This window comes from Schistocerca cancellata, chromosome 2 (assembly GCF_023864275.1).
Source record: "Schistocerca cancellata isolate TAMUIC-IGC-003103 chromosome 2, iqSchCanc2.1, whole genome shotgun sequence".
Classification (NCBI taxonomy): Eukaryota; Metazoa; Arthropoda; class Insecta; order Orthoptera; family Acrididae; genus Schistocerca; species Schistocerca cancellata.
In genome coordinates, this window is record NC_064627.1 from 726466468 (window position 1) to 726482365 (window position 15898).

A 15898-nucleotide genomic window follows, 5' to 3' on the forward strand; every position below is an offset into this window, starting at 1 on the left:
CAGGAAATATTCTACATAGTGACGGCGCACGTTTTACAGTACAGGGTGCAGTCAATACACAGAACTGCAGCATTCGGGGTGTGTTAAACATCGTGTTGTGCACGAAGAGCCATTGCACGCGCCGTATGTAACTATCTTGCGTAGATTCACAAGCATCGTTATTCTCGGTCCGTTCTTCTTTGGAGAGAATTTATCCAGAGGATCTGTAGGTACACCGCGATGTCTGCACGTTATCGAGGCCACCGTTGTACAGCATGCGACTCCTGCTTTGGAAGAGCGCATCTGCCTGGAAACCACTGTTTTCATGCGAGACGGGGTAGCACCTCATGTAGGTCGCTCAGTGAAACATCTGCTTAGTGCAACCTTTCACAAAAGTGTTATCTATATAAGTTTTGCGGATCCATGGCTTGCAAGATCACCTGATCTGAATTCATGTGTCTTTTGGCTCCGGAGATAACTAAAAGAATTAGTTTACCAGGGACACGTTTGGTTGCTACCTGATCTAAAGGAACACATTTCTCAGATTCACCGGAACTGCAGTAAGCAACTGCTGATCACGTAATTTTAACGATGCAGCTTCTCGTCGACCTCACCGGTTTTCACACTGGGTAAATTTTGTAAGCGGTGGTTAATAATAAAGTCAACATCATGCCTTTCTGACTTGTTTGATCTTTTCTGCCCTCGTCCCGTTTCTGATCTATTATATACGGAAACATTTCTATACGTCTTCCCTTGAATTGATAAGGCCAGATTCGCACCTGGTGCTAAAATTGGAACCAGTTTCTTTGTCCCAGCATAAATTGGTTCCGCTTTAACACCTTATTTCGCTGTCGTAGGATAATTACAGTCCACACTAGATCTCTGTCAGCAGCTGCAATTTAATTATAAAGGCCCGGTAAAAGGGAACAGCCGTAGAATTCAGAGGCGGCGGGCAATGTTGAGATAGGGTAACAGGTGACTTTGCAGCTTTAATGTGGAAAGAAGTTTACTGCAGAGAGACTGAGCAGTGACGGTAGCCTATCAGCAGTGATAATGAGAGGGCGTTTCTGGTGCGCTCGGCAGAACATTACTATTTGTGCTAACTAACATATGCACATATTATTGGAAGGAAACGCTCATTAATTTATCTAAGTTAAGTAATCTCAGACAATTATCGGTTGTTCAAAAAGATTTCGGGCTTGCAGCCGGTCGTCCTAAGCTTCATTGCACGATATTTCGACTGGACAACTGTCAGCCATCTTCAGGAGAGCCGAAAGAGGACTGACGAAGACGTTCTCCGCTAAGTCTTATACACGGTGGTCCATTGGTAGTGACCGGGCCAAATATCTCACGAAATAAGCGTCAAACGAAAAAACTACAAAGAACGAAACTTGTCTAGCTTGAAGGGGGAAACCGGATGGCGCTATGGTCAGCCCGCTAGATGGCGCTGTCATAGGCCAAAGGATATCAAGAGCGTTTTTTTTTTAATAGGAACCCCAATTTTTATTTCATATTCGTGTAGTACGTTAAGAAATATGAATGCTTTAGTTGGACCACTTTTTTCGCTTTGTGATAGATGGCACTGTAATCGTCACAGGCATATGGCTCACAATTTTAGATGAACAGTTGGTAACAGGTAGGGTTTTTGAATTAAAATACAGAGCGTAGGTACGTTTGAACATTTTATTTCGTTTGCTCCAATCTGATACATGTACCTTTGTGAACTTATCATTTCTGAGAACGCATGCTGTTACAGCGTGATTACCTGTAAATACCACATTAATGCAATAAATGCTCAAAATGATGTCCGTCAATCTCAATGCATTTGGAAATACGTGTAACGACATTCCCCTCAACAGCGAGTAGTTCGCCTTCCGTAATGCTCGCATATGCATTGACAATGCGCTGTCGCATGTTGCCAAGCGTTGTCGGTGGATCACGATAGCAAATATCCTTCAACTTTCCCCACAGAAAGAAATGCGGGGACGTCAGATCCGGTGAACGTGCGGGCCATGGTATGGTGCTTCGACGACCAATCCACCTGTCATGAAATGTGCTATTCAATACTGCGTCAACCGCACGTGAGCTGTGTGCCGGACATCCATCATGTTGGAAGTACATCGCCATTCTGTCATGCAGTGAAGCATCTTGTAGTAACATCGGTAGAACATTACGTAGGAAATCAGCATACATTGCACCATTTAGATTGACATCGAAAAAATGAGGGCCAATTACCCTTCCTCCCATAATGCCGCACCATACATTAACCCGCCAAGGTCGCTGTTGTTCCACTTGTCAATCCATCGTGGATATTCCGTTGCCCAATAGTCCATATTATGCCGGTTAACGTTACCGCTGTTGGTGAGTTGACGCTTCGACGTTAAATAGAACGCGTGCAAAATATCTGTCATCGTCCCGTAATTTCTCTTGCGCCAAGTGGCAGAACTGTACAGGACGTTCAAAGCCGTCGCCATGCAATTTCTGGTGCATAGAAATGTGGTACGGGTGCAGTCGAGTTTGATGTAGCATTCTCAGCACCGACGTTTTTGAGGTTCCCGATTGTCGCGCAGTTTGTCTGCTACTGATGTGCGGTTTAGCCGCGACAGCAGGTAAAACACCTACTTGGGCATCATCATTTGTTGTAGGTCGTAGTTGACGTTTCTCATATGGCTGAACGCTTCCTATTTCCTTAAATAACGTAACTATCCGGCGAACGGTCTGCACACTTGGATGATGTCGTCCAGGATATCGAGCAGCATACACTTCACACGCCCGTTGGGCATTTTGATCACAATAGCCATACATCAACGCGATATCGACCTTTTCCGCAATTGGTAAACGGTCCATTTTAACACGGGTAATGTATCACGAAGCAAATACAGCCCGCACTGGCGGAATGTTACGTGATAACAGGTACTTATACGTTTGCAACTATTACAGCGCCATCTGTCACAAAGCGAAAAAATTGGTCCAACTAAAACATTCATACTTCTTTACGAACTACACGAATAGGTAATAAAAAATTGGAGTTCCTATTTAAAAAAAAACGCAATTGATACCACTTTGACGTATGGCGGCCATATAACGCGCCAACCATAGCACCATCTGGTATCCCCCTTCAAGCTAGACAAGTTTCGTTCTTCGTAGTTATTTCGTGAGATATTTGGCGCGGTCATGATCAATGGACCACCCTGTATAGTGCGCTTATAGTACTGCCGCGCATGCGTTGCAGTCGCGGAGACAGAAGGGCCACACCGTCCAGAAACAGCGCCCTCGCTGGTGGAACTGCAATACTCAACTGCCATCGGTATTGTCGCTGGCCGCAGCTATCAAAGTCTTCTGGCGTCTTCGTTCGAACAAATTTAGGGGATGATGTGATCCCATGCGTTATTCAATTGGTAACCACTGTCACGGTTCATTAGATTTCCCGCAATGAGTATTTCAACGTAATCTTTGATAATGGAGTTCCAAAAAGTTGTTGCTGTGGCCAAAATCGAAGTTGTGTCGTACTCCATTGAATGTTCGTTAGAAATACAATGTTCCGCAACTGCAGACTTACTGGGTTGCAGTAGGCGAGTGTAACGTTGATGTTCTGTACTACGCTCTTCCACTGTACGCATTGTCTGTCCTATATAGGAAGCTCTCTATAAGCCTCATGTTGTTAGATCAGTTACAACCCAATCTATGTTCATTCTTTACAATCTTTGAATAAACAAAACGCGCTGATAATGACATAGAGATGCCGAAACATAATTGGGTAACACGAAAAAATAGTGTTTTGTATAAAACTCGGAAACTATAGCCAATAATTTTAACTTCAAACACGGAAAAAGTACAAGAGCTACGAATCCAAAACATCAATATTATCTGTAGTTGAAGTCTTACTAGGCTAACCTACAGTGTTGCAACGATTGCAATACTTTGCTTCAAGCAGACGTAATAAGGGCAGTTATAACGACCCCACCATAATATCATTTTAACTAGAGACGTGAAGAATTTGCACAAGTGGTTTCAGCACCTCATCCTCAACTGCACTACTCATAACAAGGCAAGCTACAGACTATTTATATGTTATTCATCCAAAAGGAGAACCAGAGTAAATTCAACACATACTGTGATAAAATGTGACTTTATTTAATAAATTGACATTTATATGCAAAGTTGTGGTGTTTAATTATATGTAAAATGGAATGACTATTTCCTGCATTCAAATCTGCAGTTGCAATATTGTAGTGAATTTAATGAGAATTAACATTACAAATTTTTGATTTATCGCTTCGTTGCAGTACTGGATCAAAATTAATTTGCTCCTGAAGCCAGTTCTTTAAAGTTTCAAGAATATATTAACTTTATTGAAATCACAAATATTAACTCTAAAGGTTTCTTTGAAAAGATTTGAATTAAAGAAAGGAAGTCGATGAATATCTTGCTAGATTCATTCTGCTTCCTAGAAGCAAATTTTAAGTTTATTCAAACATAGCTTAAATAACTATTCCTAGTTCAATCAACAGGTCTAAATTTCAAATTTCGCTCGTTAACGAATGCGACCGTAAGTAGCTAATAGTAGAGTTTAATTTCAGGAGGAATTTCTCAATGAATTTAGTCAAGGTTCCTGTACCAGTGGTGAGTGCAGTCACTAAGTTTCGTGGAAAACGTAAATTATCAAAACGATAATTCAAGGTAAGCTGTGAAGAGCGATGAATACCTCGTTGCTAAATCTGACGAGCCAACAGCCTGTCTACTAAACGCTTCAGAAGAGTTCGATAGGCAAATTAAAATTCATTCAGGTAAATTTGCTAATTCAAAATGAATAAACTGTAAATATTGTTGGTTGGATTTGCTTTCAAACTGTGGATATCATTGCTGGGTTCGCGAGTCCGAATTTGGACGTTACGGAGGACAGACAAACCCATACCGAGGTCATTCTGATTCACCGACGTGATGAGACTCTCGTAAAAACACATGTCAAGAGAACGCAATATTTGGGAATAGGGGTGGCTCGATCGTTATAAACCTTTGTAAAGTATCCGTGGTGTACTTGTGTAGTGTGGGTTAGCAACGCATTGAATTGTATTTGTAGTCTTATGATGAGCATGAAAGGCAGAACGGAGGAGGAGAGACAGTGTTCTGTCACCTCACAGCCCCTTCCTCTCGGATAGTAACAAGGGTACTGACATTAATTACGTACACTTCCGACAGACTGATGAAAACGAAGACTGTCTCTTGCCTGGACTGAGTAGGACAGTGTTGAGTATTTCCATCTATTTTAAACCATAAGCAAATATTGAGGTGACCATCATATGCCCCTCTCTCTCCTTTTTCATAACTGCAAAATACTCTGTGAGTATGACATTCTGGGTTTTTCGATCTACACTCCTGGAAATGGAAAGAAGAACACATTGACACCGGTGTGTCAGACCCACCATACTTGCTCCGGACACTGCGAGAGGGCTGTACAAGCAATGATCACACGCACGGCACAGCGGACACACCAGGAACCGCGGTGTTGGCCGTCGAATGGCGCTAGCTGCGCAGCATTTGTGCACCGCCGCCGTCAGTGTCAGCCAGTTTGCCGTGGCATACGGAGCTCCATCGCAGTCTTTAACACTGGTAGCATGCCGCGACAGCGTGGACGTGAACCGTATGTGCAGTTGACGGACTTTGAGCGAGGGCGTATAGTGGGCATGCGGGAGGCCGGGTGGACGTACCGCCGAATTGCTCAACACGTGGGGCGTGAGGTCTCCACAGTACATCGATGTTGTCGCCAGTGGTCGGCGGAAGGTGCATGTACCCGTCGACCTGGGACCGGACCGCAGCGACGCACGGATGCACGCCAAGACCGTAGGATCCTACGCAGTGCCGTAGGGGACCGCACCGCCACTTCCCAGCAAATTAGGGACACTGTTGCTCCTGGGGTATCGGCGAGGACCATTCGCAACAGTCTCCATGAAGCTGGGCTACGGTCCCGCACACCGTTAGGCTGTCTTCCGCTCACGCCCCAACATCGTGCAGCCCGCCTCCAGTGGTGTCGCGACAGGCGTGAATGGAGGGACGAATGGAGACGTGTCGTCTTCAGTGATGAGAGTCGCTTCTGCCTTGGTGCCAATGATGGTCGTATGCGTGTTTGGCGCTGTGCAGGTGAGCGCCACAATCAGGACTGCATACGACCGAGGCACACAGGGCCAACACCCGGCATCATGGTGTGGGGAGCGATCTCCTACACTGGCCGTACACCACTGGTGATCGTCAAGGGGACACTGAATAGTGCACGGTACATCCAAACCGTCATTGAACCCATCGTTCTACCATTCCTAGACCTGCAAGGGAACTTGCTGTTCCAACAGGACAATGCACGTCCGCATGTATCCCGTGCCACCCAACGTGCTCTAGAAGGTGTAAGTCAACTACCCTGGCCAGCAAGATCTCCGGATCTGTCCCCCATTGAGCATGTTTGGGACTGGATGAAGCGTCGTCTCACGCGGTCTGCACGTCCAGCACGAACGCTGGTCCAACTGAGGCGCCAGGTGGAAATGGCATGGCAAGCCGTTCCACAGGACTACATCCAGCATCTCTACGATCGTCTCCATGGGAGAATAGCAGCCTGCACTGCTGCGAAAGGTGGATATACACTGTACTAGTGCCGACATTGTGCATGCTCTGTTGCCTGTGTCTATGTGCCTGTGGTTCTGCCAGTGTGATCATGTGATGTATCTGACCCCAGGAATGTGTCAATAAAGTTTCCCCTTCCTGGGACAATGAATTCACGGTGTTCTTATTTCAATTTCCAGGAGTGTATTTTAAACAAGAAGCAAGTATTGAGGCGACCATCATATGCCTCTCTCTCTCTCTCTCCTTTTCCTAACTGAAAAATACTCTGGAACGATAGTTTCATGCAGCATTAGCATTTGGATCCTCTGTACGTTTTAAACGACTACAAGTGCCATGTCTGCATATTAACACTATTATTTGTAAATTCCCGCTGGACAATGTTTACATGACGATACTATATATATATATATATATACAGTCTGAAGCAGTCAACGCAATGAATTACCTTTCTCACACTGCACTGCTTTATTAACGCTCTCGGTCTGAAAAGAGGAAACAAACATGGTTAGTCGACTTGTGGAACATCAATTTTCCTACACTAGGCGAACAGTGTATTGAAGGCACTCTCACAACAATGGGAAATTGATAAGCTAAGAAGCACTAATAATTTGCTATCGTCTATACATTCTCATTCCTGACAAACAGATACAGTAAATGGTTGAGACTATCACCTCTGAACGTCTGTATATTTCGCTCTGAAAAGTATTAAGCTCTATCGAGCTTACGGGTTAGTTTGAGAAACCCTACCGCTATAACAGGTTTTTCTTTCCTTTGTGGAGAACAATGCAGTTACCGTGTATACGAAGGGTCCAGAGGTTTTCAGATTCTGAACAACCAGTATAGAAAGACCGTCATGTACAAATTTAATCTATAGACATACCGATTAAATTTAAACATCAGGTATAAATCGATTTAATTTCTATGTCGAAGGCCATGCTCCACTGGACGAGAAACGAGCTGGTACTCTCCGGACCCTCTTAAGCTATAATGATTACATTGCCCTTCACATGAATTTGAATAATATCATCACTAGAAAACGTATTACAGTAGTGACGATTACAAATATATTTTTATTGTGATTTTTTTCATGCATGTTACTAGACCGTCGAGCTGCAGTAGCCAACATTAGTTGTTTCAGTCTGTTATTATAAAAAAACATCGATGTCCACAAACTAAGGAAGCTACGAATCCCACAAAAATATGACTAACTCCATAACACACATTGTGGTATATGACAATATGTATTTCATGCGCTATTTATCATTAGCCCCCTCTCACGGTTCTTTTGCTAGTGGTTCATGGAATTAATGACCGTGCGCAGCCTCAGTATGAGTTTGAAAATATCTGTCATGCATTCGCCCACACATCGCTCGGCAAACTGTTGCTCTCCTGCGACAGTTTCAGTGGAACATAACCACCCAACCACCCTAAAGTCCTGATTTGGCGCCCAGTGACTATCACCTGTTCCCTATGTTAACAGAACATTTGGCCGGAAAGCGATTCAGCTCCGACGACGAGGTGAAGAAAGAGGTTCATAACTTTCTGAACAGCATGGCGGCGAGCTGGTATGACAGGGGCATACAAAAACTGAAACAGCGTCTACAAAAATGCGTCGACAGAAACGGTGATCATGTCGAAAAATAGCTAAATGTTCAAGCTGTAAACTGATGTGAACCATTGTAGAAATAGACCTTACTTTTGGGATTACCCTCGTAGTTAGTGGGAGATCTAGGGCGTTTCCCTCACGCGCCAGTTCTCTCTCTGTTCGAGTTAATTTCAGATAATAGATTCAAAACTGTCTCAAACGAACATTGGTTTTGATAGTATTCCCATTCAATAGCTGACAAAGGAGCTACCATGGCTCCTGTAACAGACAGTCTATTAAAACAATTGATTTGATTCACCTTTACTGCTTATCTTCACCGAGGTTATTCACATTTATGTTGGGTGATAATCACATTAACTATTTCTTTACGGCAGTAAAAACTCCATCACCGTTGGCGTCTAGCCGATCCTTGTGATACGCAGTGTATAAACGGTCAATGTTTACAACGTACAATTGTGCTGGCGAACGATATGATACAGGGTACTTGTGGCCTGTCAAGCTGAGGAAACACCCTCAAATTCGCCTACGAAAGTCACCTACGCTACTGCGCATGCGCTCTGTCCGAGATTTTGATTAGTCTGTCGCTATCTTACGGCTCCGACTTAGTCGGCTAGTTCGATAGCAACGTTAATTTAAACTTTCCCATGAGTATAATGAAAGAAAAGCGGCCTTTTTTAAACGCTATGTAAAAGCTAATTACAATTATAATTAGTTCTAAACTTAAGAAAACAGTTTTGCAGTAAGAGGGCCAGAGAAACAGAACAATTTAAGTTTTGATATTATGCTGTTAAAAGTTAGAATAGCTTGACGTAAAATTGACATAAACGTCAAATTTATAGTTTGTAAGTGCGAGAACAAGTAGTATTCAAGGACGATTTTAGCAACAGTCTAGCTCGGCACTCATACGTTATGGCTTAGGTGGTCAATTTTTCTGTTTTCCGGCTTGATGAACCGCATGTGTTCTTTATCAGTTTATTTCTCTCGATTTCGAAAACACCAGTTTCTTTCGTTGTAAGCACTTATCGTTTAAACTCTGTGTATTCCAGTAGACAGTTGGAACTTCATTCATATTCACTTCAGTTTTCTGTTCCTAATACTTAGTGTACATTATTATATTCACTTCAAGAACGGACGTTCTCCAGGAGTAACTTGTTTAGTCTTCCTTCCACCACAGCAGACAATTCAACACTTACGTATTGACGGTGTTCGTACCTAAAACAGAGTCATATTCAAGCCACAAGTTATCCGAATAGCCGCTTCTTCTGTGGAGTCAAAGACGTTTTCACACGAAAAGTCTTAATTAGCCTTCAAAGCTGCCGGACTACCTGTTTGGGAAGAATTTCGCGGACAGCTGTGAAGCCAACAGAGTGATGATACTGTCGTCTAAGCTTCTAGAACGAAACAGGTCATCCTATACTGACTCATAAAATGTGCAGTGGTTGTTATATGAAAACGCTGTTAAAGGATTATGTCAGATGCATATCAAATGAACGAATTTATGAACTTAACAATTCTTTCTATGTTTTACGTCTTTAAGTTTCGGAAAGCTCAAATTGAAACCTCATCGAATTATTTGTATCACTGTTATTCATAAGGCTGGTAGACAAGTCTGAATTTATTTTATCCAGTGATGTTTGTAATTGGAAGTAACATACAAAACTCGTATCATTTTCTGTTGACCCTATATAGTGATGGCAGCTACAGTTATTGAAAGAAGCGAAAAGAAACTCACCGTGTTAGGTCTGGCACAGTTGATACCAACGAGGCTGTATGTGACACCATTTATGGAGCAGTCGCATCTGATACCTCCATCAGCCAGGGATGCCACTACGAGCAGCGTCCATAGCACGTAGCAGATCGCCTGCAGACAAAATATGCTTACAGATATATACTTTACAGCTAATACCAAAGTGGTGTGATATTTCAGGTTAGACATCAGATAAATACCGTCCACATTCTGAACAAATGTTGCTGAGATAACATTTTTGACACAATTCTGAAATATGGATTGTTCAGGAAATACGTTACCTATATACACTGGTCAGCCAGAACATTATGACCACCTACTAAAAAGCCGGCATGTACACCTTCTGGATGTATACAGCGGCGACGCGTCGTGGCATGGAAGCAAAGAGGTTTGGTAGGTCTCTGCACCACATATGCACACACAAGTCATCTAGTTCCCGTTAATTCCGGGGAGTGGGGCGACGAGCCCTGATGCCACGTTCAATCACATCCCAGATGTGGGCGATCGGGTTCAGATCTGGCGAGTTGGGGAAACATGACCGTCACGAAGGGGTGTACGTAGTCCTCAACCACTGTACGATACGCCTTGGCCGTCATGATGCCTTCCACAAGCTCCAATGGACTCACGGATGCCCACGTGGATGTTCCAGAGAGCGAAATGGAGCCACCACCCGCTTGTCTCCATCCCCTGGAAGACGACGCATTTGGGCCCTCCCATCGGCAAGATGAAGAAAGTATGGGGATTCATTAGACTATGCAAAGCTATGTCACTGCGCCAACGCCTTGTGCCGATGGTCACGTTCCCATTTCAGTCGTAGTTGCCGATGTGGTGGTGCTAACATGGCAAATGCAAGGGTCGTCGACTGCGCAGTCCCGTCATTAGCAGTGTTCGCTGCGCTGTGTGTTCAGACACACGTGTCCTCTGCCAAGCATTAAATTCTGATGTTAGTTGAAAAATGGTTCAAATGGCTCTGAGCACTATGGGACTTAGCATCTGTGTTCGTCAGTCCCCTAGAACTTAGAACTATCTAAACCTAACTAACCTAAGGACATCACACACAACCATGCCCGAAGAAGGATTCGAACGTGCGACCGTAGCGGTCACGCGGTTCCTGACTGAAGCGCCTAGAACCGCACGGCCACACCGGGCGTCTCTGATGTTAGTTCCGCCTGTCCTGTTTTGCCAGTCTGCCCAGCCTACGACGTACGACGTCTCATGTGCTAAATACACTCACCAAACACTCCTCGAATACCCGACAAGTGTGTGCTGTTTCGGAAATGCTGGAGCTGAGCCTCCGAGCCACCGAAGCCTGCCGTCGGTCAAATTCAGATAGATCGCTCGTCTTCCACATGCTACACACGGACAGCACGCTCATTGATACTATATGCACCGTGCGTGTTTCTGAGCAGCAGTCATTCCTCGCCAAGAGACGCTGCTATCGGCACACTGTCGCCTGGACGGGTTTATACCGACAGTAGGTCGGTGCTCATAATGTTGTGACTGAACAGCGTATCTATGCAGTGCAAAAGCTTTATCGAGAAAAAATAAATAAAATGACTTGCAAGATCGGTTTTCAAATCGTTAAGTTTACAAATAAAACTCTTTCTGCCCTTGCGTTAATGCTCAACGCTACACACTTATATAGGAACATGTTACATAAGCAGTTTGTTCTTTAGGAAAATGAATCACACGTTCATGAATTCAATTACCTCGACTACCGGCCTAGTGAAAGCAACGTCATAAAAAGTTTCTAATCGGCAACGATGACCTTGAAATGCTACCCCCCCCCCCCAACCCAATGGAGCATTGGGCAGGCGGATCACGTAGGTCTGAAAGATGTACATCGACAGGAAGTGGAGAAAATGGCGGTCTTCTTGCTGTCTTCCATTTTGTCCTCCGCTTATGCCGCTCTCGGTTGATATTTACGTCCCATTTTTTCGGGATCCTGAAATCTTGACAAAGGATAGCGCAACATGTTGTGCGAAGACACGACTCCAGACGTCTTTGACTCTGTAAAAACGTGAACGATGAAGATGTGAGCCGGGAAAGAATTTCCAACATTGCTCTAATTAGACAGGAGACATAACGGAAAGGCAGACTGATGCTCTCGCACTGACGTTACACCACCAAGTCTACCAACACTAGCCTTTTATATTTTTGAGTCAGGCATGTCCGATTGAACCACCCATTTTTGTAAGTGCGTAGTGGCTCTTTGACGTTTGTTTGTTATGGTGTAGATGCATTAATACTGTCCGAACTCCTACGGGAATCAATAACTTGCGAGTAGGGGCTTAATGGATGTGGGACGCCACATTGCAGCGTGCGATAATTTGGAAATTGGTGTCGGTTATGGACTGTGACCGAATGGCGGAACCGGTTGAGGCAACTCTCATGAGAAGTGGTGAGTCCGGGTTCCAGTTCAGTTCCGGCAAAAATTTTTAAGTTTCGCCACTGCAGTATCACAATGCCCTGCGCGGCATTTATTTCTCCGTCCTCTGTTTCATAAAAAAACCAGCCTAAACACACAATGCAGGACGCATGCAATTGGTCCGTAGATTGTCCCCCGGAAAGGCGGATGTGTTACATAATTATAACATTCCTTATATGAAGGTGAAGTATAGGGTATTCGCTGGGACATTATTTCTGGCTGATACTGTTAGTGTGAAGAAAACATCTTAGATCCCGTCAGTAAAATTAACGAAGAAAGCCCACATTACCAATCGAAGCATCAACCTGAAAGACAACACTTTATGAACACGGGTTATGCAATTTTGTTTCGTCCACTTTGAACTCTTAATTGGACTTCCGCTACTGTTTATAGTGCAGGATAATATTTCCGTCATGTGTCACTCAAAACAGTATTCCAATATCTACATCGCGTTTCGAGGATATCCAGCGTAATCCTCATGGTAATTTAGTCGTGTTGTTCATCATAAGCCGTTGTCTGCGTTAGTTTTGGCTTTGAGGGGATTTTAGTAAATATACTACACACAGTCACCAGACATACGCGATGCTGAACTACATACTGTAACAATGACAGTTCCCAGATCGTACACAACAACGCAAATCTCCACTTCCACAATTGGGATCACCTCTTTCATCTCTCTCGTCCATGTGTTGCAGTATCAGCATGCCAAATCTGTTTATATCACCCATTAAAATTCGGTGCACACATGCAGGAGTCATTCGCTTTTTGTTTCTTTTGGATGATAAGCGGTACGTAATTTTTGTTCCTCTACATTGTTTCTCGTACCGCATCATACTCTGTTCTCGAAGCGGTCATTAACAATTTGTATTTTACGCCTCAAAGTGTCCACGTTTAACACATTAACGCCTGCTTCATTTTTAACCAACACTTTAAGCACAGGTTTTAGTATACACACCGCAAAAGAACATTACGGTGCTATCATATGGCATTACTTCACAGGAAGAAGGTTTTTGGATAGATATCATAATAGATTTAACACTTCCGTTCTCAATGAACTGAAGCTGTTGCACGTGGCAGTAACTCATAGTAACAGTGTCCAAGGGAAATATTATCTGAATAATCATTTATTATTTCCCAGAATGATAGTTACAAGATCTTCGGCACAAATACTTATCTAGACGGTTCCCATTCTTTATTTATTAGGTACTCGTCAAATGAGTTTATGACCACATGTTTGCTTAAAATTAGTAACTGTAGTCAAACCAGTCTTGGCTTTATAGTCTCACTGTGATCTACATATTATAATGCAGTAAATTGTGTTTCAAATTCTTGAGTGTACTTGAATTTTACGAAAATGATCGTGTGGCTTTCAAATGGACTTTGGTACAAGCCACCAATAATTTATAAGTGGATATGATGTATACCGTTGGAAAATATCCTCCTCCACATCAAATGGTTTAACCTTATCAAACACGATGCACACGTTGTGAAATCATCAAAACTTCGGCTTCCTACAATATCACCGTTTGTAATCTATGACAGACGTTAAGGATGAGTCATGCAAGAGTATAATCAAACGGTATAGTCTTCCTCACCACGGTGATAAATATTGTGGAATCTAAAAATATTTGGAATCTACTTCTCTCCATCTCGCTTGAAATCGATATTTCGTTAATGCCGATCACGGTAACGGTAATGGAAAAAACAATAAAATTTGTGGTTCTGACTTGTAACCTCTTTAGTGTCCGCGTAGACGGTAGGATGGAAGTTCCAGTCGCCAAGTGGTGTGGAGGTAACCACAAAATCCTTATGTAACAGTGGAAGTTGTGGCTTCCTGTCCCTGCGTGTACACCAAGAAAACTGGCTACAGGAGATTATGAAATGCAGGGGAAACGAGCACACTTAGTCTTCGCTGGGCTCGTGAGTCGAATTTTTACGATTGGTAGTCTCGTTGCTTCCATGGCGCTGGAAATTGGAGACTATAAGGTTAACTATATGCCACGCTATAGGCTGCCGCGATAAGTTAACACGCTATACCTGCGGTGGTAAATCATGTCGATCAAGTTATTCAAGATAAAGTCATAGTTGGTTCTAAAGGGATAACAAATAAAGCAATAAACAATGCTGGATGAAAGAAACGTAGTAAGAGAATAAACATTGTTCTCCATAACACAACACTCTTATTAGTAGTTCATCGCACTGATATCCTTTATTGCCCCTATTTTAGTTTCAAGCTACAAGTAAGAATAAACAAGAAACTTACAGGCCCAACAATAATTTTCATTACTGCCACCAGATCAGGCACATACTTTTGTGCTTTGTACAACTAGTGTCTTTCCTGTCATCCTGAAAACACAAAGCTAGGTGATGCTATGAGAAAACAGACTTTTTTTCGAGGAAAAGTTAAAGTCAATTATCAAGCCTTGACTCCTCCAAATTAGTTAAGTAGAATTCTATGAAGTTTTTTGAACGTGTGCCCCTCTGATATTTTTCACTGTCTTATTTCAACTAGCTACCACTGCTTCCTAGTCTCGTAACCGCATTTCACATGAATGTAGGTTAGGAAATAAGACACTGAAAGCGACATACGCTTTAGACTACTTATGGCAGCAAGATAACTGACAGTGGCAGGCTTAAAATCCGTAAAATTATGACTTGCAACAGTAACGAAAGCGTGTCTGAATGAGAGAACTACAATAACTTCTATACTACTATTTGAACACAAGTCGTTGGCTACGATTTTTACCAAAAATTTCGAAATGTTCTTGAACAGTTTGAACAGATTCTTGCATATATATAAGTCAAATTCCCGATTGGGTGTGAAGACTGAACCGTGGTCTCAACATCATAAGCCACGTGTCATCACCGTCATGATTCTCTAAAGGAATATCTCGTTCTAATTTGCGCGATCCAAAAGCTCTTGCGAGGCGAAGGTCTTTCTAGTCTTGACTCATGAACCATGGCACAAACTTGGCGGTAATGCCATGCATTCTTCTGCAATCTCTCGGAGAGTCATTTTTCGATTGGCACATACAGTTTCGTTGAAGTTCCTAACCTGAACGCTGTCGTTAGATGTCGAAGGGCGTCTTGAACGAGGGTCAACGTTAAATTCCGTCTGACCATTTTTAAGCAGTGCGAACCATTCGTAATACCGAGTACGGCTTAAGCACTATCACAGTAGGCTTTCTGCATCAGTTGATGTGTCTCTGTAAAACTATCTGCTATTTTGTTTTCTTTCTCGCAGCCAGGAAAGTTGTTTTTATGTGTTATAGTCTTATGATTAGAATATAACGCAATCTGAATCGTCCGAAACTACCCATTTGCAGCTTGGAACTATGCGAAATCTCGTCACAGATCCAGCGGCAAGAGAGGTCTCTTCATTCATTTTAAGCGATCGATTCCCAATCAAGGATCCATTGGCAATAACAATGAAGAAGGCTCCAGATCAGAGAGAGAGGGAAAGATTGACAGGAAAGGAGGGGGGGGGGGGGCAAAGAAGAGATGGACCGAGGCTTGAGGAGGAAGTGGA

The 15898-nt window shown here is 43.2% G+C and overlaps 1 protein-coding gene across 1 annotated transcript in view; it reads right to left on the reverse strand.

Annotated features, from left to right (window-relative positions):
• LOC126162526 (uncharacterized) overlaps positions 1-15898 on the reverse strand; it is a 68414-nt gene that overhangs the window by 42043 nt on the left and 10473 nt on the right. The window contains exons 2-3 of the mRNA XM_049919097.1: positions 9927-10055; positions 7034-7070 (exon numbers count right to left, since the gene is read on the reverse strand). Of these exons, the coding sequence (XP_049775054.1) occupies positions 7034-7070; positions 9927-10055 (166 nt within the window). The remainder of the gene's footprint in view (positions 1-7033; positions 7071-9926; positions 10056-15898) is intronic.